Source organism: Pinus tabuliformis, chromosome 2_1 (genome assembly GCF_031772625.1).
Source record: "Pinus tabuliformis cultivar Carrire ecotype Pingquan chromosome 2_1, CPIR1, whole genome shotgun sequence".
NCBI lineage: Eukaryota > Viridiplantae > Streptophyta > Pinopsida > Pinales > Pinaceae > Pinus > Pinus tabuliformis.
Window position 1 is genome coordinate 28,558,793 of NC_142299.1, and position 23,652 is coordinate 28,582,444.

A 23,652-nucleotide genomic window follows, 5' to 3' on the forward strand; every position below is an offset into this window, starting at 1 on the left:
ACAGAGTGAAAAGTGACCTCCAGCACTGTGAAACAAAACCAAAATTTGAAATTTCAAAAATGGAGATCAGTAATATCCCCGAAAGTAGTAGCCGAGAGTTTGAGGACAGCAAAATAGATATATGTACAAGTATGTGAACAGCAATAAAGGATAGAGCTGGAAAAGTGCCGACAAAAAAGGGGCGGAACAAGATGACTGTTGTTTGTGCTACTGATCATAAGGAGGCTGGTTCGATCTGACTGACTGCCCCTGAAAATTTTCTTCTATCTCCCAGCTGTCCGGATCCTGTAGTAAACCTGCCTTAGATAGCTGATCGGCTTCTTCGTTCCTTTCCCTGTAGATATGACATAATGAGAACCTGTTAAAGAGAGTCTTCAGGTGTAAAATCTCTTCAACAATAGTCATTAAAATTTGATTTTGGCAAGCAGCTAAACCATTGATCCAATTTATAACGTTTAGAGAGTCCCCAAATAACTGAATTGAGGTGATGTGTTTGTGAAGAAGCCAGCAGAGAAGTAGGCGCAATGAGGAGAGTTCTGCAAAATTGTTTGTTCCTGATCCCAACCCAACTGAGGCTTTTAGAATGTGTTCTGAGTTGATGTGAATGCTCATGCCTGCGCCGGCCCGGTTATTTTGAGAGGCTCCATCAAAAAAACCACTTGGGATATCCTCCTGGATTATGAGATTGTTTTGAATTGTTCTGGTTTTCTTTGCTTCAGGGGGAGGCAGAGAAAGATATATGGCAGCGATGTTAGAAGCAATGGCAGAGGGCGGTGTAATTTGGTCTTGGAACAAACTTTTATTTCTCGCAAGCCACACTCCCCAGCAGAAAATAATTGGCAGGTTCCTCAAATTCCCTTCAGTGTATGTGTACCACCATTTCCTCCATGATTCAGCAAGCGGCTCATTTCCCCAATGTGCTGTAATCTTGAGAAGCCCCGAGACCTCCTCCCAAATCTTCTGGGAGAAAAGGCAGGAGATGAAGAGATGATTTAAAGTTTCCTCATTATCCTTGCACAGGGGGCAACGCCCTGGACCAACAAGAAACCTGGATTGAAGGATTTCCCATGTTGGAGCCTTCTTTTTTAAAATACACCATATGAAGAGCTTTGATTTTGCTGGGCTTTTAAGTTTCCATAATGCTTTGGACCACCAATCCGGGTTGCCCCATCCTTTCTTTCCCAAAAGATAAGAGTAGCCCTCCTTTGGTGTGTAACCCCCCGATTTGTTGTGAGCCCACATTAACCTATCAGGTTCCTCCCTTATCCTTACATTGGATCTTTTTAATTCTTTTGTGAAACCTGTCCATTCGTTCTTCCATCTAATGTTTAGCCCTAATTCTTCATCATCCTTCCAAACCTGACCCCAGATGGAGAACTACCCATCTCTTGCCACCTGATTTAATGAGGTGATATTTTTGGACTCAAGATGGCGAAGGAGCCCGGGCGATAAGGCAAAAGCTTCATTGCATCCAATCCAGGGATCTCTGCCAATCCTGATTTGTCTGCCATCTCCCACTTTCCATGCTAAACCTTGCTCAATCACTGAGAAAGCATCCACTGTGGCCTTCCAAATTACGGAAGAGTTTTTTGCTTTCTTGTTCTGACTCCGAATCCAATCTTCCAAGGGCATAGGGTCGATATATTTTCTTTTAATCACTCTTGTCCATAGATTTTCTATGGTGATAAGCCTCCAGCCCGACTTTGCAGCTAAGGAAGTGCTGAAATCAGGAAGTCTTTTAATCCCCCAGCCTCCCCATTCTTTTGATCTGGCCACTTTGTCCCATGCCACCCAAGGTAAAACTGTGAGTTCCTTAGAACCAGCCCAAAGAAATCTGCAGCAAATTCTTCTGATTTTTTCCATTACACCTTTGGGGATCCAGGTAAGTGCAGCCCAGTAAACCGGAATAGCTAGCAAGACCGACTTGATGAGAGTTAGCCTGCCCGCTCTGGAAAGCCATCTATAGCTCCAGTGTGATATTCTAGCTTCAATTTTTGCAATAATCCAGTTCCAATCTGCTTTTCTGTAGGCGGCTGGTTTTAACCAAAACCCCAAATATTTGAATGGAACCTCCAATGATTGGCTAGGAAACGGAAAAAGATTAGCTATAAGACTTCTTTCCCTTCTGTCCACATCAGCAATACAAACTTGGGATTTCATAGCATTTATCTGCATTCCAGTAGCTTTTAGAAAAAGATCAAAGATACATTTTATCTCCTTTAATTCGTTGTAGTTTCCATTTGTAAAGATCAATATATCATCAACGAAAAGAAGATGGGTGATGAAGAGATTTGTAGCTACCTCTATACCTTTTACCTTGTCCGCACTTCTGGCTTTATGGATCAGCCTGCTAAGACCTTCAGCCACAAGGAGAAACAGAAGTGGAGATAAAGGACACCCTTGTCTGAGGCCCCTCTGACTAGAGAAAAATGAAGAAGCAGCTCCATTGACCAAAACTGCAAAGCTGACATTTGTTATGCATCCCATGATCCAGCTTACGAAAGGGTAGCTGAATCCCACATGAGTAAGGAGCATTCGAAGGTAGAGCCAGTTTATCCTATCAAATGCTTTGGAGAGGTCGATTTTGAGAACAGCTCCTTTTTTTTTCTTTATCTTGATGCTATGGATTGCCTCCTGAGCAACCCCAATAGCTTCATGAATTTGTCTGCCATCTAGGAACCCAAATTGTTCCATGGAAATTTTTCTTGACAGAATTGGGGCTAATCTGAGAGCAATAACCTTTGAAATAATCTTATAAATACAATTGCACAAAGAAATAGGTCTAAAATCTTCAAAGCTCTCAGGCTCATTCTTTTTAGGAATGAGAGCTATAAATGTTGAATTAAAAGGTCTATAAATATCTCCTTTTAATCTGGACTCCTCTACAACTTCGGTTATTTCATCTCCAATTTGGTCAAAAAAATGAAGAAAGAATTCAATAGTCCAGCCATCAGGGCCTGGGCTTTTGTCTTTGCCTAAAAGCTTCATGGCTGCTTCAGTCTCCTCCTTAGAGACCGGGATTGAAAGATCTTCGGATTCTTCTTCCTCAATAAATCTGGGAAAACATTGCACAGTATTGAGAACTTCTGCAATAGTGGCTTCTCTCTGTTCAGAGTATAAATTATGAAAGTGTCGATTCCCAAGTCCAGAGAGATCAGAGAAAGACTTGACATCTCTTCCATCTTCATTTTTAAGGCTCCAAATGGTATTTATTGATTTTCTTCCTTTTGCAAAGTTATGAAAGAATTTGGTGTTTTCATCCCCAGATTTGAGCCAAACAGCCCTGCTCTTTATTCTCCATTCTTCTTCCCTTTCCAATAGTATGCCAGATTGTCGCTGCTCCAAGAGTAGAATTCTATCCTTGGATTCTTGGGATGAGTATCCTTCTGAATCCGGACATTCCAGATTCTTCAATTCTTCCCTTATACGAGTTAGCTCCTCATTTTGATTCAATTTCCTATCTCTTGCCCAAGAGATTGTTGCAGATTTCATTCTTTTTAAATTTTCCATGAACAAGTAACTTTTCTCCTCTCCTGCATTGTGGACTGGGTGAATCCAAGTTTTTTTAAACAAATCACTGAGAGAAGGATCTTGTAGCCACGCAGGATTGAATTTATAAGGGGCGGGGGGCTTTTGGGGAGGAGAAGAAAGATCTAGAAAGATTGGGAAATGATCTGAGTTCCCAATTTCGTCAACCCACTGCCTGATTAGGGGAATTTTAGCAGAAAGCAAATCAGAAAGCAGGAAGCGGTCTAGCCTCTTAGCAATCCTGTCTGCACCAACTCTTCGATTCCGCCAAGTAGGCTTCAGCTTTATTGGGAGAGGGTCAACCAGGTTATTTTCTGAGATGAGATTATGGAAAAAATCTGTAAGAGGATCTTCTCTCGCCGAGGGTCCCCAAGCTTCAGCACGACCCAGAGAGAAGTTTAGGTCGCCACCCAGAATCATCACTGGAGCTTTCAGAACAGATGTTGTCATCAAGGTATCCCAGAAAGATTCCCTATCTTGACAAGGCCCATAGACATTTATTATGGAGATGGGGAAATGGAAATCAGGGGATAATATTTCCATGCCCATAACGTTCTTCATCCCCCAGTTATTGAGAACTTTAACTCTCCCATCTTTGAACCCAATTCCTAACCCCCCTGAGTGTCCAAAGGCATCCATAGCACTGAAGGACCACCCTGGAAGAAGGGTCTTAAGCATAGATTCAATGTCAGCGGCCTTCCCTAGGGTTTCTTGCAGAAGGACAACATCTGCTTTTGAATTAACAATCCAGTCTTTCAGGGCCAGTTTTTTAGGTTTGCTGGCCAAACCTCTGCAGTTCCAGGATGTTAAGATCATTTTATAAATCCTTCAGGGGTATGGGCTGCTCTAAGGACCCCATGGATGGAGAATTGTTTACCATCTGCAATATCCAACTTTGCTTTGAGTTTTGCCTTGAAGAGATCGGATTTCCTGCCTCGTTTGTTTTTGGACTTTGTTTGAGGAGGAATTAAGCCCAGCCCACCTAAAGACCCCTGAATCGCAAGGTTCCCACCCTGAGATCTCAAATTGTATGGACAAGGGGTTCGAGTTACAGGTTGAGGGAGAGGGGGCCAGAGGTCTTCACTGTTTATATCCAGGAGGGGCAAAGTTTCGGTTAAGGATTCCACATTCGGCTCAGATAAGAGGCCGCCCTTATTTTCAGCTATAATTTTATCTTGCTCATGATTAGTCAATGAAGCAATATGATAATTTACATTTGTAGGCTCAGGAGAAAAAAAAGAGGTGGGTGGCCCCGTGCACTTACCCTTCTCCGTATCGTCGGATTGAGTTTGTAGAGTTTCTTCGGCCGCGCCTAACACTGCTTCCGGTTCTTTGACTATAACCTCTGCCGTTCCTTCCACAGCGACCTGGTCTGTAACAATCTCTGCTTCCAGATCTGTAGGCTGTATGCTTGCATTCGATGGTTCTTTCTCGGTCTCCTCTGCCTCCGTATTCATTTGTTCTTGTGACTCCGGCATGTCCTGCTCCATCCTAGTCTGATCGACCGATTGTGCGTTTGTTCTGTGGGCAGGAGTCCGACGAAAATGTCTCCTTCTTCTCTTGTGAGGGCAATCTTTTGCTAAATGTCCATGCTCGTGGCACCAATGGCATCTGAAGGGAAGGTATTCATAGTCTAATAGCTGTTCATGTACATATTCATCAAATTGGAGGTTTACCTTTTGTGCCAGGCCTCCACTTGGTTTGAGCATTACAAGGATGCGCGCGGTTGCCAAATTGTTTGTTATTAGAAAGGACATGTCCACTGTCATGTATTCCCCCAGCCTGTTACCAATTGTTCTGAAGACTTCCTCAGTCCATAGAAGGGAGGGAAGACCCGGAGCACGCACCCAGACAGGAAATGTATCTGTACGTTCTTTAATAGCATCGAACAATGGAGACCATTTTTTGAAAAGAACGGGGATGTTATCAATATGCCATAATTGATGCAGAACCCAATCCGCCGTTTCTCTGTCCTCAAACTTGAATTTGAACCACCCTTTTGCTAGTGTCTGTGCTTCGAAATTAACAGGTCTTTCAGATGTAAAGCTACTCGCACCCCATTCTTGTAGAAAAGCAGAAGAATAAGGCTTACCTCTGGCTCTGCCTACCAAAGTGCAGTCAGCCGTCACCAGGGCTTCTCTCATCGATACCTCCATCCCTAGCACCAGATTTTCCGTTATTGCCTGTGATCCAATAGGCCTTTTTTGCTTCCTTGTCGCACTTCTTGGCCTTGAGCTCTCCCCCGCCGGTCTATTACCTTCACGGTCCACGTTATTGTCTGAAATTATTTGGGCTGAGTCCAGGAGGGAAGCTTGTTCCCACAGAGACGGGATCTGTCCTGAAAGATCCAGATTGGCGTTCCCATCAAACAATGGATCTGCCCCCAGGCCTTCATTTTCTGCCGACCCATCTGCAGCAGGGGTACCTTGGTTGCTTGTCTGTATCCCGGGAAGGTCTTGTGAGTCACGAGAGAGTGAAACCCTCGTGAGCGAACCTGGAGCACCTAGAGCTCTGGAAAACTCAACTTCTGCTGAAGACCCAAGCTGGGGGATTTCTTCGAGCCCCTTAGGGTTTGGAAACCGAGGTTTCAGGATAAGACCCTTTGGCTCCGGGGGCTTAGATGCCGCATTCACCCCGCTCAGTGCTGTCTCTTTCGCTGGTTGAGGAGGGTCAGTCGCATAACCTTCAAGCTGGATCTCTTTGTCCAGCACCTTGTCATGGGTAAAAATCTGAGGGGTCTCCGACTGTGAAGCAGACGCCAGACGGGGTATATCTACAGATCCAAAATAATAGTCCACGTTTTGGGAGTTGATTTCTTTACCCCACATGGAAAGAATGTCCTCTACGTCTGGGTCCAATGCAAGAAACTCAGAGGGCTTTACCATGATTGATGCTAAAGAAGGAGATAAACTACCGACAGACCGGGAGAAACGGAAACTTGCTTACAGCTGACAGTTACAGTAATAAAATAATCTTCACCGACCTTAGGAAAAATCAAAACGCGGTTTGACCGCCATTTGCCAGTTGCAAGGGCTGGAGGGGAGGCTCCCGTGACGGCAACTGTGCGGGGACTGACCTCGACTGTCTACCCGAACCCAGTTCGGGGATCAGGGTTTTGACCAGGGATCGAGTTCCTTCCCTGCTTCATCGGGCTTTTGCAGTTTTGTTGCATGGTATGAAAAATGAATTTGGGCTGTGATGGAGGTATGGAGATGATGGAGGAGGAGTTTGAAGATTGTAGGAGGACTTCTAAACCCTTGAGGAAGCTACCATGTTCGCCAAACCACCTTTTTGAAATCCATTTCTAGCTTCCTACAATTTCTACAAGAACTTCCTGTAGAAGCACAATGAAGAAGCACAATGAGGTGGAAAAGATGATGGAAAAGGGTGAGGAATGGGAACATGGATGCTTGCAGGCATAACCAATGGATTCCAAGCTTTAGATCCCCTTCCAAAATCGAATCTGGCTCGCTTGAAGGTTCTACAGGATGTTTCCTGTAGAAATATAGAACCTCCTCTAGAAGGCACAAAAACTCCTTTGTCTTTGTTTTGAGTGATCCTCCTGACCTGCAATGTCATTGCTGCAACCTGAAATTATTCAATGGAAATTAGATTTATTTTTCTTTTTCTTTTTCTCTTTTTTTTTTTTGAAAAACAACTAGGGCGCCTCATGGAGGTTTTCACCCTAATTGCCTGCCCTGGGCGCCTCCAAGGGAGGTTTTCACCCAGAGATCTTATTCTCTTTTCTCTTTTTTCCCAACCCATTGACCGCCTCATGGAGGTTTTCAATCAATGAGCCAATCTAAGGCGCCTTCGAGGAGGTTTTCACCTTAGATTTCTATTTCCCTCTTTTTTCATTTTTTCTTTTTCTTTTTTCTCTTTTTTTCTTTTTTTTTTTTCTACCCTACCCTACTTGAAAAACAAAATCGTTCTCAAGTATAAGAATACTTCCAATGGAGCCATGTGCACATCGAGATTAGAGACAAAATGATGTGGAGGCTCGAAATGCATGCTTGGATAGCTATCCGGATTTTAGAGACCAAATGATCTAACTTTGAAGGGATCAAACATAGCTGAGGAAGAGAGTACCGCTGCAACTTAGTGACCTTCTGAAACCATATCTCAATATAGCTTTGATATCCTTGGTCCTTTTGCTGATCTGGGTCATGTTTCATGTCACTTTCTACTATGACTTCCTCATCTTCCTCTTTTTGTTGATCTTTCTCTTGAATACATGGAAGATTTGATGGTAACCATGAGGGAACTCTCTCGATCTCTAATTTTGATTTCTTCTCTTCATCAAGTGCAGCCCATGGTTCTTTGATCTCCTCTTTTGAATCTTCTTTTGCCTGATGTGGTCCTTCAATGCTTTCAATATAGTATCTTTTTTGCAATACTCTTCCTGAGCTATGGTGAAGATCATTGAGCTCAAGAGCAGTTGTTTGGACATGTTGTGCCTCAGCTTTACAATTGGGTTGAGATGCTCCATGGTATGGTTTTGGAAATGGTGGTACGGGTAGTTGAGTGGAGGTGTGTATTTGAGATGGATGCGGATGGGGTTGTGGTTGGGTAGGCATTTGGGGTTGCCTTGGTGGAGGAGGAGGTGATGGTTGTGGATGAGCAGGTGGTGGAGGAAAATAAGTGGGAGGAGTGTTGTATTGGGGCCTCCACCCCTGATGAGGTGCATTCCACTGAGGCTGTGGCTGAGCATAAGAGTGAAACGAATGAGCAGCTGGTTGGGCATAATATGGATCTATGAAGGAACAAGGAGGAGGTGTGAACCAGGAAGGATGAGCAGGGGGACCCCAAGAAGGCATGAAAGTGGCTTGATAGGGGTCATAATAGGTCTCGGATGTCCCTTGCAGTTCCTGCTGATAAGATCTAGGTTCATGTGGCCTCCTTTGGTTCATATAGTAGAGTGATTCAATGGCTCCTTTTGCCCTCTGATATGTAGCTTTAATTCCGAGCAAGGAAGGGCACTGATCTGTAGGATGGTATGCTTCACAGACAAAACACACTTCTATAGAGTACAATGGACATTCGTTCCTAGGATGCTTTCTAGTGCACCTGGGACAAAAGATGACCAAAGCCCTCTTGGCTTCTTCTTGCTTCTTTTGGATCCACAGGGTATCCAGTTGCATGGCAAGAAACTGCCTCATATCACTCTTGAAATCTTCCACCTGATCTTCAAATTCGTCTTTGGACAAGGTGCTGCTCCCAACATTTCTGCTTGTAGCCATTTTCTCCAGAGGAATGGTTTCTTCTTCTTCTTCCCTTGAGGTTCTTCAAATATGTCTTGTTGTCCACCTAAGGGTTCTTTAATCACAGCCATCGAAGAACAGAGAATGTTGGCTGTGTGAAACAGTGGGGGTGTTGTGCAATCATTTTTCTAACTTATCTCTACTCCTACAAGGCATGAAATGAAATATTTTTGGTTGACTTTTGCTTTTTTTTCTACCTCTACCTGCAAAACTGAAATAGATTGAACTGCAACTAACTATCTTGCTAAAATGAAAATGCGGAATTGAAATGAAAGCAGGAAAGGACTAATCTATTTTGCTCAAATGAAATTGCAGGAATGAAATGCTAGTCTACGCTTGCAAAATTGAAATGCTAATCTACGCTTGCAGAAATGAAATTGCGGAATTGAAATGCTAATCTATGAAAGCGGGAAATGCTAATCTACTTTTGCATAAACGAAATTGCATAATGGAAATGAAATAAACTACTTAGCAGAAGATTGTAGTGGAAAATAGAAGAAAAGCAGCAATCACCAATACTCTGACGCTTCCCCGGCAACGGCGCCAAAAAGATGGTGGGCTCCAGTATTGTAGCAGTAATGCTACAACTCCTGGAACTCCCTTCTTTAATTTTATCAACCCGGTAGTTCGTAACAAACTTGGAAGCGACGGTGTTGTATGCACAAGTACTAGCTCTTGCCACAGCTATCACTTGGTCAGCTGGCACAAGTCCAGTAGGAGCTTAAGCCAACTTCTATGAGCTCTTAGAAGAAGCTTTTTAATTGATGGATGAAAGCTAACTCGAAGGAAGCTAATCTAATTGCAAAAAGAAACATAAAGCCAAAAAGAAACGCAAACCCTAGCAAACCCTAATTCTACCAGCTAGTCCTACTGACGCAAAGGAGAGCATGCAAACTACTGAAAGAGATGCCATTACTTCTATAAAGGTAAAATACATGTGTCTAGACTACCTCTATCTGAAGAAAACATCTTTTTGTATTTTTGATTAAGTTGTTGGAATTATCATGCATGTGCTTTTAACTATTTTTTACTGTGCAGAGGTGGATCAAGGAGGAGAAATGCTTGGGAAAGGTTGGGAAGGTTCAGAGAGGGTCTAAGGGGTCCCTAACACCCTTCCAGAGAGTCTCACAAAGTTTGGCTGCCAAGAAACCGTGTTTATGAGCTTCTACAGGAAGTTTGCAGGGGTTCTACAGGATGTTCAGGATTTCTACAGGATGTTCTGTAATTCTTCTACAGGATGTTTCGAAATGGGATTTTGGAGCATGGATGGAGGGAAAAAGATGGAGGAATGAGTATGGAGGTGAAATAGGGGTGTGAAGAGGTCTAGGACTTGGTGGATGAGCCTAAGGAGCGATTGGATTTGTTCAAGGATGGAGGAAGCGATGATGCACAAGAATGTAGGAATTAGGGCAAGGTGGGGAAAGGATGGAAAATGAAGGGTACGAATCATGGACTAAGGGTTGGAGCAGATTATCTGATGGATTATGTGTAGATAGAGAAGGATAACAGGTGCTCTGCAAGTTATTTTTCGAATTTAACAAATGAAGACTTGGAAAATCAAGAACCTAATTACCTTGACCTAATCTGACCTAGATAATAGCAAAAGAAATGGAACAGAAGTTTATTTGCACAAAATCAGATGAACTAACTAAGCAATCATAACCATAAGCATGCAATCAAAACTCATATCAAGTTTGACAACTAAGAATCCAACACTAATACTTGCATGGTGAAGCAAAACAACATTTTTGTGGGCAGCAAGGTCACCTTTGTCCCAACTCACGATCCCACTGAGGTAGAGGTAAGATCAGAGGTGCTTGAGCCTCCTTTTCCAAGGATTCTTTATGTTATTAATCTATCCAAATCAATCCGAACATGAAAATCTACTTTAATCATCAAAAGCAACCTAAATAACACAACAAGTTTTAAATCTAAATAGCAGATTTTACTCTAAGAATGCAGCAAATACACATAAAGATAAACAAAGGAGGTACTGGGCGCTTGAGATGGCCCAACCCCAAGAGCTTCAGCCTCCTAAGAGAGATTTAGAGCTGGTGTAGATTTGGATTCATCTTTATTGAGCAAGAAAAGAAGAGTTACATCAAAACTGTCCACAAGGAGACTTTGAAAATGAGCTGAAAGAAAAGCTAATCTATTGCCTAAACATCGAACTGCAAAATGACTATAAAATGACTAACTACTAGCTACAAATTTACTAACCACTAGCTAACCCAAATGAGGCCCTAAGCCTTCTTATTTATACAAATTGAGGACCCAACAGATCTCCTAAACTTTAGGGACTCGGCTGCCCAAAACTTGTAGTTAACAACAGTCCTACTTGACTTGCTTGGCTGCCCTTGTGCTAATTGATTTGGTGGCCTTTGAACTCCAAGCTAATGGTGGAGAATTCGAGGTAAGGGCCCATAAATGAAGGGGACACCTTCCTACAAATCCTCTCCCTTGTTTTCCCACGAATTTGGCTACCAAGTGCTCATTAAGACCTTCAATTTTGTCTCCAAATTAACCAAAAAGTCTACACAAAGCACCCATTAGACTTGTTGGCATAATGACTAACCAAATTCACTCTATTAGCATAAATATAATCGAAAACATGCAACAAACTAATGAGAATGGTGGATTAAGTCGAATTAGAAGGTTGAATGAGCCCAAATAATTATCCATTTTTGGGGCTCATCAAGGGCCAAGCCATTGGAAGATGGACCAAGGAGATGTAGTCCAGGCGGGGCAAACTCCTTCATCATTTGTTGTTGTGATACTATTTTGGTGATGTTCATGTATGTTATATGATGTTGTTCAGTCATTTGTTTATGTTAATTTGTACATGAAATTTACATAAAAACACTTAAAACTCATGCTAAAACTTGCAATTAACCTCATGAATCCTTAAGCACTTTTACAATATTCTGAAGAGGAATTTAGCACAACAAAACTAATTTTCCCATTCAGATCAATATCACTAACAAAACCTATCTCATAATCCCTAATTTATACATAAGTATTCGGCTCTTGGCCACAATAGATGACTTAACAGGAAGACGCAGTAAATCGTAACTAACCTCCATCTTTCGCATCTTCGTAACGCTCCAAGCCTAATATAGCAAGTGGAACATGTCCCCAATGGTAGGTGTGCACCATCCCTTAACAGTTGTGATATTTTTGGAGTCAATTTGTAATGAATCAACTGGTTTTCCATCTAGTGCAGGAACTACGGTGGGTACAAGAATATTGGATCCTGCACCAACCAACTTCGACTTCGATTAATGACAATTGTTCATCACACCCTTAAAGAAATGAAAAATAGATAAGTTACAAGGAAATATATGCCTATTCAACCTCTTTAATTATTAATAATCCTATGTAATCCATGTCCAAGAAAATCATAACAAGGAACCAAGAAACATGTGTAAAAGGCTTAATTTAATTGTAAAACAGGGGTTAGGGTAGCATGATTTAGGGTAAAGGTAGGGTTAAAAGAAGACAATTATGGAAACCAACATCCCCCCAACCTCATTTTGTTGTGTGTCCTCACATAACCACTAACCTCTCCAAAAAACAAAATTGAAAATCCTCCTTCAATTTGGAATTTGAGTATCGATTCTAGACCCTTCTTCTTTCACCTTCTTGAAATAGACCTTCTTTGGGCACTTGGCCAATTTCATCATACTAATTTTCAAATGGGCTGCATGAAATTTCCACTTCTTCACATGCCTCTTCCACTCAAATATTACCTCCATTACTTCTCCCTTCCTGCCTTTTAATGCAGTATTATGTTCTATGATGCATCTATTTATAACTTCTAGTTCATATATCTACTACTTCAACTCTTGAATTTGACTCATCCTATCACCATAGATAGAATCTCTCTCTTCATGTTCTTCCTACAATGTTTCTTTATTAGTCACTAACACATAAAAAACATCATCGTTTGATCCTTTCTTCTCCATATCCTGTGTTTCAGAACTCACAAGAACATTATTTCCATATTTCTCAATTTTTTGTTCTCTTGACTCCTCTTGCCTTGTTTCCTATTCATGCGCCATATTTTTCTTCTTAGTTTTCTTCATCAGGGATGATAGAGGAATATCGTCCTCTTACTCAATGTAACCTGGACTAAAAATCAAAGCACCCATAGCTGCCACATCTGCTAATATTGAAATATTGTTTTGCACCGTTAAATTCCCTGCAAGAGTTTCAATAGGAGGGTTTTCTAGAGAGTCACACCCCTAAGAGTCCTCAACTATCTCAATTGTGGTAGTTGTCCCTTTAACAAAGGAGAATGATGTATTTTTATTGAACCCCGAGTGATCCTATGGGAAGGTCCCAACTTTTTAAAATTACTATGTTCCTTCTTTCTCAACTTCGGCTTCTTGGACTAGGGTTCACCAGTCTTCAATTTTCCCTTCTTGCCACCTTTTGAAGGTGGTTTCTCCTCCTATTGTTGGATGACCTTAGGGTTAACCACCCTTTTGCTTCCTTTCTTTGATTGACTCTTACTACGAGATCTTTTCACATTGATTTTACCTTGAAATGGTTCCAAAAATTATTCCCATGTAGTACCCCTATTTTCTAGCTCTTTTTTAACCAAAATCTTGATTAAACCATAATGACACAGTTTAAACCCTATTTGGTCCTTTCGACTCTTTTGCACACTCTTAGAGATTTTGTATAAACTCTTTAGAAGAAAATGTTGATTTGGGCTAGCATCAGATGTGCTCTAGCTATGGAAATTCGTGGAGAGGCTAAATCACATGAGATCTCCAAGACCCAGAAATGGTTTGGGAAAATTCCTCCCGGTTATAGAGATATTAAAATAATTAATATTTTTAATGGGTTCCGAAGTCTAAACTTAGGAAAATAAAAATATTAATGGGTATTAATATAAAACTGGGTGAGAAGGTTCTAAATGACATGGATCAAGCCAAATCTAATCTTAGTCATTGATTAGAGATTTAATCTCAGTCGTTGAAGACTCAACATAAAAAGTATAAGAGGAGGCTTAAGGGTTAGTTGGAGATACACCAAGTTGATCAGTGAGTTCAATTTTCTAGAGCGGGGTTTGTTGAGAGAAACTGAACCAGTGCTCAAAGTTGCAGTGTGGGACAGTGAGTGCATAACCAAGAGGCAGAGATAGTGTCGAAGGATCGGCGCTAAGGCAGAGAAGGCTACACATAGCTAGCACGAGCCACGCAGAGGGCCAAAGGACACAGAGGCTACCAAAGTCTACATGAGTAACGTAGAGGGCCATAGAGCCAACGCAGAGCATCAGAAGGTTGACGCAGAGGGTTTCAGGCTAATGCAGAGGCCAGGAGGGCTGATGCAGGGCCTCAAAGAGGCATTGGAGAGATTTTCGTGGAGAAAAATTGCCGAATATATTCTTCTGAAGAGAGGTATTACTTCCAGATTGATTTCTCTATCGGGTGAGCCAGTTTGGCACCCAGATGTACTCAAGAAAGTTTCTTAACAATAAAACCCTCATAATTGTTGCACCGATTTTCCCAAGTTGGGTTTTTCTAGGGACAATTGTCCAAAAATAACGGTGTCTCTTGTGTGTTTGTCTATTCTTTTAGTTGATGATATTTAGATGGTTGAGACTTCATTTGTGTTTATTTTCAGTATTTATATGGTTAAATAACTTGTTAAGAAATTAAACAAGTAGGTGAGATAAACCAAATAGTGCAGGAATAATTTCTAATGGGTTAGACTTAGAAATTTCAACATGGTATCAGAGCATTGTAGATCACAGGAGAACTAAAGGCACCAGCTTAATCAGAAGATTTGCAAAAGAAACAACTATCCTGAGAGATAGAGTTGTTCCTAAGCAGAAGGCAGCAGAGAGGGAGTGACGCAGAGGGCCTGCGTCATCATTCCAAGCTAGAGAAAGTGTCAGCACAGAAGCAGTGAGAGGTAGAAGAGGCTCACAAAGAGCCATGTCATCCTACTCAGCCAGGTAGGAGTGACACAATTGTCGAGAGGAGCGATTCAGCCACTGCCGAGATTGCGCAGAGCCAAGAGGCTCAATTTCTTCAACTGCTTGGGCCTAGGGAGATGTGGGCAGATTGTGGATTGTGAAGTTAGTGGGGTGTTGTTGCTGTCAAATCATAACAGTACCTAATGGGATAGAATAAAGGTAGAGGGAGTTGCTACCTAGATGGATTTCTAGATAAGAAATCTTGATCAATATTGCAAGAGCAAAGGGATCGGAGAGGAGCAGTTCAACAGTTGGCAAGAGGATTTCCAGAGGGAAATGAGACTCAAAGGGAGTCGAGGAGAAAATTCCCAGGAGGGAAATTAAGACTCAGAGGGAGTCTAAGAGATAACTTCCAGGAGGGAAGTAGAGACTTAGAGGGAGTCGAAGAGAAGAGTGGAGATGGCAATGAACAGACTGTGGGATCATGATAGGTTGGACGGAGCATCCAACTTTGTCATCTAGAAGGCCAAGATCCTGTCTGTTCTGGATAGACATCACATGAAGCCCTTTTCCTTGAGAACTGTGGCTATACCAGTTGACCCAGTTAAGAAAGAAAGGTATGAGGATGCAATTGCGAAGGAAAAGTGCATAATCCTTGATGGGGTCAAGGATCATGTAGTTCAGCATATTACCAAGAAGAATACAACAAAGGAGATGTGGGATACCTTAAAGAAATTGTATCTAGGCACTTCCGTGCAATGGAATATGCTACTGGAGAGTCAGTTGCAGTCGTATCAGATGCAGAAAGGGGAGCAAATAGATCTATTCCTCAGCAGGTTGCGGGAGATTTAGGACCAACTCACTTCCATAGGGGCCATGCTGGATTATGAATTAATGATGAGGACTGCCCTGAACACAGTCTCCGAGGAGTGGGAGACATTCATCCAAAGAATTTTGGGTAGAGTGACTCTTCTAGGATGGGAAGAGTTGTTGGAAACTCTTTGGCAAGAAGAGATCAGACGACTGACCAAGGCAGGAAGTAGTAGCAAAGGAGGTCGAATCAAGAAAGAGAAGGAAGAGGATGTGGCTCTAGCATCTGTGGGACAACAAGGGAAGAGAAAGAAGAAGGGAATCTCCAAGATAAAGTGATTCCATTGTGGGGAGTTGGGCCATTATGCAACCCAATGTCCCAGGAAGAAGAATATGGGAGAGTCTTCTGACTCCAAGGCAGCGCCGACTAAGGCGGAGAAGGAAGTGTAGACTGATGACGACTGTGCCATGAGTGCTCATGTACCTCTAGAGAAGAGGTGGGGTGAAATCAAGCTGTAGAAAGGAGGACTACAGGAGATGACAGGCAAGATCCCTTAGGTACCCAAACTCTTGGATCATATCCAGCTATGGGTGCCCTGAGAGACAGTAGCAGGATGACGGATTTCAGTAGAAGCAAGATGTGGCTGGAGCGGCAGAATAGTGCTACAGTGCAGGGATCTGTAGCAACACAGAGAGGGTTGAAGTAGTGTGAGAAGAACAAAGGAGGTTGCAATAGTGTAGGAAGGCACAAAGGTGTTTGCAGCAGTGAGAGAGGCATAGAGTTGTTGCAACAACGCAGAGGAAGCAGAGGGAGCACATGATAGCAACAGAGAGAGCTTCAACATTAGGAGGGCTTCTAGCCTAACAAGGATGTAAGTATTTGGGTAGATCAATTAACAACATCTTAGTAACTGAGTTGCAATGCAACAGTAGTAGTAGTAGTGTTGTGGGCAGCACGATGCGGCATACTGAGAGAGGGATCTAGTGCAGATGCAGTGTTGGGAGAAAGGACCAACAACAGCACAGATGCAGAGGGAGCTATAGTACAGATGTAGTAGTGGCAATGGAAGAGCCATGAGCAGAAATATAAGAGGCAGTAGTGCAGAGGATGTTGGGCAGTAGGCCAAGTGTACCAGTGCCAGATGATTAGGGTGATGTTCAGTAGTGGAGCATTACTAGAGCACATTCCTCGCTAAGATGGAGTGTTGATTTGGGGTAGCATTGGATGTGCACTATCCATGAAAATTGGTGGAGAGGATAAAGCACATGAGATCTCCAAGACTCGGAAATGGTTTTGGGAAATTCCACCCGTTTAGAGAGATATTAAAATAATTAATAATTTTAATGGGTTCCTAAGTCTAAACTTGGGAAAATAAAAATATTAATGGGTATTAATATAAAATTGGGTGAGAAGGTTCTAAATGACATGGATCAAGCCAAATCTAATCTTATACATTGATTATAGATTTAATATCGGTCGTTGAATACTCGATGGAAAAAGTATAAGAGGAGGCTTGAGGGTCAGTTGGAGATACACCAAGTTGATCAGTCAATTCAATTTTCTTGAGCGGGGTTTGCTGAGAGAAATCGAACCAGTGATCAAAGTTGCAGTGAGGGGCAGTGAGTGCATATCAAAGAGATAGAGATAGTGTTGAAGGATAAACGCTAAGGTAGAGAAGGCTACACAGAGCCAGCAAGAGCCACGCAGAGGGCTACAGTGATTGTGCATAGGGTACTAGGGTCTGCGTGAGTCACGTAGAGGGCCAAAGAGCCAGCGCAAAGCATCAAAACACTGACACAAAGGGTTCCAGGTTGATATAGAGGCCAGAAGGAGTGATGCAGAGCCTCAGAGAGGCGTTGGAGAGATTTTTGTGGAGCAGACTTGCTGAATATCGCCTTTTCAAGAGAGGTATTACTGCAAAATTGATTTCTTTGTTGGATGAACCAGTTTGGCACCCAGTTGTACTCAAGAAATATGCTTAACAATAAAACCCTTAGAAATGTTGCATCGGTTTTCCCATGTTGGCTTTTTTCCGGGGATGATTGTCCAAAAATAATGGTGTCCCTTGTGTGTTTGTCTATTCTTTCAGTTGATGATATGTAGATGTTTGAGACTACATTGTGTTTATTTTCATTATTTATATGGTTAAATAACTTGTTAAGAAATTAAACAAGTAGGTGAGATAAACCAAATAGTGCAGGAAGAATTTCTAATGGGTTAGACTTAGAAATTTCAACATAAAATGAGGGAAATTAATCAACTTACCCGATTCTAAATGCAACATAAGTTGAATATGATAAAGGTAAGTCAGTGAGTACCTCCCCTCGCAAGTGAGGAGTTTTTAATAATATATAACAAATGTCCCATTTTTAAGCCACCACATTTCTTTGCACTCCAACCTTCCAGTCCATGGCATAGTCATATTCAATTAAAAAGTGACACTACACACCCTTTTCCACTTCACCCTTATTGAACCACTTCTCACATGTAGCTAGGACCTCATTAGCTTGGGAAATAAAGTGTTCTGTCCCTTGAAATTGTAGACAGCCCACAATGACCATCCTCCCATCAAAAGTCTGTGCAAATTCATGGGCCACAACAGAATCATAACTATCAAATTTGAGTAGGAAGGGAAGAAAGTCTGTCTCTTGCAACAGAGGCAAGCTACCCTCATACTTTGTTGTCCCTTCCAAATCATTCACAGACCGTAGTTCAATTCACACTGGGTGCCATGATGCTTGAGGATTGCTACTACTCCTAATCTCCTACAAAATCCCAAGGAAGTCCTTCTCAACATGCAATTTATGAATTTGGATGGTGCACTCACGATCTATGCATCTCTTAATAATTTAAACTACATGCATCAGTTCCTTAATCCACGATCCACAATGTCCTATCCACTTGCACCAGTCATTAAAACGAATTCCACCTTGTCAACACAAAAATTTGATTGGAATGGTGGTGAATTTGGTATGATTTCTAAGGCAAGTGGGGTAATAATGGTTAAAGGCGGTGACTACAATGGTTATGATTTCAAGAAAGGAATGTATGGTTCGCACATGATTAAGGCCAAATCATTAAAAGGTGACAAGTTTCAGATATAATTAACAGGTGATGAACCAAAATTTTACACATGTACCCAGCCCTCATCATGACTTTAGTTGGAGATGGTAGTTATTTGTTAAAGTGAGGTTAGTTAGGCTTATAATATCCCTGCGATTTAAAAATCCATTAATTTTAAGCTATGCTAACAATGTCATTAAAACATAAATACAAAAGCCATGGCTTCCAAAAATAGCCATCATATCTTTAAATGAAAATTGAAGTCAATCTGATGAAGTTCATAACTATAACATAATTCTTGTACTCCGACGAGGTTCCTACACTTGAACCCATCTTCCTGCACTGGAACATCAGTATTCCCGTGCTAGACTGTTGTGGTTCCTGTACTGCGGTTCCTGTACTGCACCAAAGGATTCTTACACTTACAATAAAACAATATTAATCAGAGTATCTCTATTGTAACAAGATGGATTTACACATTATTTGCATAATTAAAGGAGTTTCTTTTATCACCATTTTCCAAGTGTCACTGTGCTTCTTGAGATGACTAAGTAAGATCTTTAGAGATTTTATCAAATCTTGTAAAATTTTAAGAGGGAAAATAAAGAAGCGAGACAGGGGTATTTAAAAAGGGAAGAAAAATATTATTATTAAGGGCACTTAGAGTGAGATAAACAAATCGAGAGGGATATAAGAAAAGGGAATGGGAAAGAATTTCAATGATAAGAGGGAGAAACAGAAATTGGGACAGGAAACTTGAAAAATAGGAGGGGTATTTAATCTAGGATATGTTAGAGCCTAGATTTGCATCAGGCTGAAAGACAAGGTTCTAGGTCCACATCAAACCACGCTCAACCTCGTAGCTAGCCCTACGAGTACAGGAGAGGGCTCTCTCCGGGTCAGTCTCGACAAAAGGTAATCGATGAGGCTTGAGATGACTAAATTTGAAACTGATCTTAGGCTAGGTATTAAGTGCAAGGATTTGATTTGGTTTTTGGTAATTTTTGTTGAAAAAATGGGAAAGGCAAATTGGGCTCGGGGATGAGGCACAGTTTCTGCAGAGTTCCGATTGGGGCAAGGAAGGCAATCACTTTGATGCTTTAAAGTGAGTGAATGTATAGATCAGACCGGTGAGGAGCTACGAAGAGCATGAGAGTCTCAAGAATTTTCCTTAATCAGATAAAAACATGAAAATTTAAACAAATTCAAACGCAGAGCATAGCAGTTATGGATTCTACCTTAATCACTCATTTTTTCAAATTCAGAAGAAGAAGCAGGAAAATGATACACATAACACTAATGAACTTACAATTACTCAGAGAAGCACACCATCAAAACATAAAGCCACATGGATCCCGAACAGTGCTGCAAAACCCTGGTCTTTCCTTTGCCAAAAATGCAAAAATGAATGTACAATAAAGCGCCAAACTTTTCCCAAGAGTACAACCTTGAAAATGACTTAGAAATTACATGATATAGACTAGCCCAACACATTCCCTTGCCTCTAGGGGTCGAGCTAATCATTCTAGGAGCTGTTTCAACCAATTCTAAACAAAGCACTAAAATCTAGGCAATCAAAACAACTTGCCTCTATAAGGTAGGAAATTGATTCATTCATTAAATTTTCACTTTTTGGTGAATGAATCCTCTAGAAAAAGTAAATAAGTGCCAAAATTACATCATTTTTATCCAATTACATCAAGATAGATCAAAAATAACATCACAAAACAAAACTAGTCAAACTGGCCAAATTTCTGAGCTGGGAGGTGAAAATTTGGGCAAAAAACCTCTGTACGCCGCACCAATTTCTCTGTGCGTCACGCCACTTTGTGACTGAGTTTGAGGCACTTCCTGAAGTCCAAATTGAGCCCAAGTGTGCTTGTTGAAAATCCCTACCTGTCTACTTTCCAACCCAAGTGGAATTTCTGAATTTGGTTCCCATTTGCCCCTTAAAAACTTCAATCTCCCAAGACTTCTTCATGTGTGTCAAAATAGGGGCAGAGAGGTCATTTTTAGGGTGTTTTTGACCTCCTGAGGACTCAAAACTTGCCCAAACGTCTTGGCCATGCACCAGCAATCATGATTTTTCATGAGAAATCCAAAAATATAATTTTTTTTTCATTTAGAGCCTCCTATCATAAGCGCGCGCCACGTGGCACAACGCACAGGGAGAAAAACCCTGTTTTTTGTACAAAAATTTGCAAAAATACCAAAAATGCCCCAAATTTCTTGAAATTTGGGCTGGAGCTTCTTCATTAAGTGTTATACTGGGCTAAAGAGGCTTTAGCCAATATCTGAAGATGATCAAGCTCCCTTTGCCTCTTTTGCTTCCTTATTGCCTTCCTCAATTTTGCCTTTAAATTCCTGATTCGTGCCTTGCAGACCTTGTTTCATGCCATGTAGTGGAAAGCCATGTGTCTCAGCAATGCATGATCTTTGTCAGCCTTATCCAACAGCCTCTCTAAGTGCATGTTAACTCTCTCGAGATTGGCCTCCCGATCCTCATTAATCTCTTGCTCTAATGACGTGAGCTCAATTCTTCTCCTTTGTGCAGCCTAGCGATTCTCGCGAATGTTTTGTAGCTCCATGATTGCTTGCTGATCCTCAAGATGTTTTTCCTCTGCTCCAAGTACTTCATGGTCCACTTAGCTCTCTCCAAATCAAGGGATAAGGTTTTGATCTCTGTTTGCTGCTCCTGGATGATCTCTCTAAGTTTGGCGCTTTGTGGACCCGTATCTGTATCATCATCATGAAGGAGAATGAAGTTGGTCTCTTGTTCACCTTTTGGCCCCTCATCCTGCATTGGCCTCTTGCCTTTGTCCTGTACCTGTGATGCTGATGGAGGAAGCGAGGCCCCTTCCACCCCGGGTGGAGATAACACTCGCTTTGCTGCTGCAAACAAATGTCTGGTGCCTCTCTAATATGTGATGAATACCGGCACACTAGCGGTCTCGTGGTGCTCATACTGATGAGAAGGTCCACCTTCATGCTTAACCTCTGATAATCCCCGTGAAGATCTGAAGAAGTCACGAGAGATGAAATCATCCCAAGTGATGCCCTGTACTCCAAGCTGATGAACCATCAAAATCTTAATAAGAGCAAAATGATAGACACTGTTAAGTTGCTACTAAGGGGCTTTATGTTGCATAAAGGTGGTCATCCTCTCTATGTTCCGACAAATGAAATACGAAATGTTCATCATCCGTACCCTAGTGAAATGCATGAGCAACCTGATGTGATAAGCATATAAACGAGAGAACCATCCCTCACAGCTAAAATATTTCATGATCAACTTCATTAGTGGAGCATATTCACCTTTCAGATATTGGAATGGGAGCACTCTCTTGAGCTACCTCAAGAAACTAGTTTTAATGTATGGCTCATAATGCTGCCGATCAATCTTTTGTTTCTTGTGCCATGGTTCACCAATGTTCGGTATACCGGTTGCTAATGAGACAAATTCTGGTGTAAGTGTGAAGGTGACACCGGCTAAGACAGCTTGATCTCCATGTAAGTGTTGCACAAAAAGACGCGCCAACTCATGATGAAATTGGACAGTAGCCACCTTTTGACAAAACTCATAGCATGACTGATGCTGAAAAAAAAGCATGGCAAGAGGGCAGGCCTGCAATTCTGTAAGGGTGGTCGGTTCTTCACTAACATGTCTGCCACCTTTATGAGGCCTCTGGGGTGCCTGTTCTTCCAAGGGTGACTCACTTTGGGTTTCCACTTCATAGTCAGATGAATGTTCAGATGCCATGACTGTTGTTTTTCAAACTGCCTTGAAGATAAAGATGCTAATGCATGAAAACTGTGTTGAACTGCTCTTTTTTGGTGTTGTATTCAAATTCTGGAAAATCCACACAAGTTATGAGCAAATTGGTGAAATTTGAAACAATTTCGGGCTTTCAGGTGTATGCGTCGCGCCACATACCCAGTGCACCGCGTGCTCCTAGTGCGTCGCGCCCGTTCAAAATAACACTGGACAATTTCCCCCAGTGTGCCGCGCGCTTCCAGTGCGTCTCGCCACCTTTTCTGTGCGCCACGCCAGCTAGTTGCAAGCAATTTCACCCCAAAACACGCACTTGCTCACCCAATTCACTTTGAGATGCTTCTCTTTGACCTTGGCATGCAGAATGACATTGATCTTCATGGCAAAACCTTTATAATGACATTGATTTGATTTTTGGTTCTTCAAAACCCATTTTTGTAATGTTTTGAAATTGGCACTTTTTCACAATTAATACAATCTGTCTTTTTGTTTCCCCCTTGTTTTTGGTTTGAATGATGAATTTCTTGGTAATTTTTTGCAGGGATAGTTGTCACGGAATTTAGCAAAGGAGACCAGGGCTGCGCTTGAAGAAATCAATAGCTGAAGAACATTTGAAAATATTACAAAAACGAAATTTCAACTTTTCTTCAAAACAAAGTTTTGAAGAAGAGTCATAATCCATCCTTATGATGATAAAAATCTTTGAAATAACAACTTATTAAGAACCTCCCTCTGGCTTGCTGGCTTTATTAGACCTTGTTGAAGACCAAATTGACTAACCCTAGACCTAATGACTAAAATGACTGTTATGATCTAGAAACTAAAACAGGACTGCAAATGACTTTTAAAACTTGATTTTGATGGACAGACCTGAGCCAGCAGTGCAAAGCATGAGGGGTAGTGAATGACAAAGTCCTTCCGTCAGATTTATGGCATGCTCCTAGTGGAATGCAACTGATCCAGCAAGATGGGACACCTAAAAATGAAATGCAAAAAAGAGTTTTGATCTCTGACGGAGGGATGACCAGACCGACTCTAACATCGGCTCCAATGGGGAGGGTAGCTCCTTGGAGGTGCCAAGAACAGTAGATCTCTGGAAGAGCTAGACAGTGCCTTCGTCCATTGGGCTATGGAGTCATTATTTCGACAAACAACACAAGACTCTGACTCAATTTATTTGACTGAAACTTGACTCAAAATGACTCGATGATGAAACTAAAATGACTGAAAAACTAACTCGACAAACTGAACTCAAAACTGAAATCTTTCTTCAGAATTATAGCCTTCA

General features: G+C 41.6%; 1 protein-coding gene across 1 annotated transcript; it reads right to left on the reverse strand.

Moving 5' to 3' along the window:
* Positions 1–207: 207 nt before the first annotated feature.
* LOC149198623 (uncharacterized) lies at positions 208–1,242 on the reverse strand. Its single transcript, XM_089400316.1, has one exon. It carries the CDS (start codon positions 1,240–1,242, stop codon positions 208–210), a length of 1,035 nt encoding a protein of 344 aa, XP_089256442.1.
* Between the last annotated feature and the right edge of the window lie 22,410 nt (positions 1,243–23,652).

Excerpts from the sequence above, each read along its gene's own strand:
- LOC149198623 (XM_089400316.1), bottom strand. The coding sequence starts at position 1,242 with ATGTGGGCTCACAACAAATCGGGGGGTTACACACCAAAGGAGGGCTAC.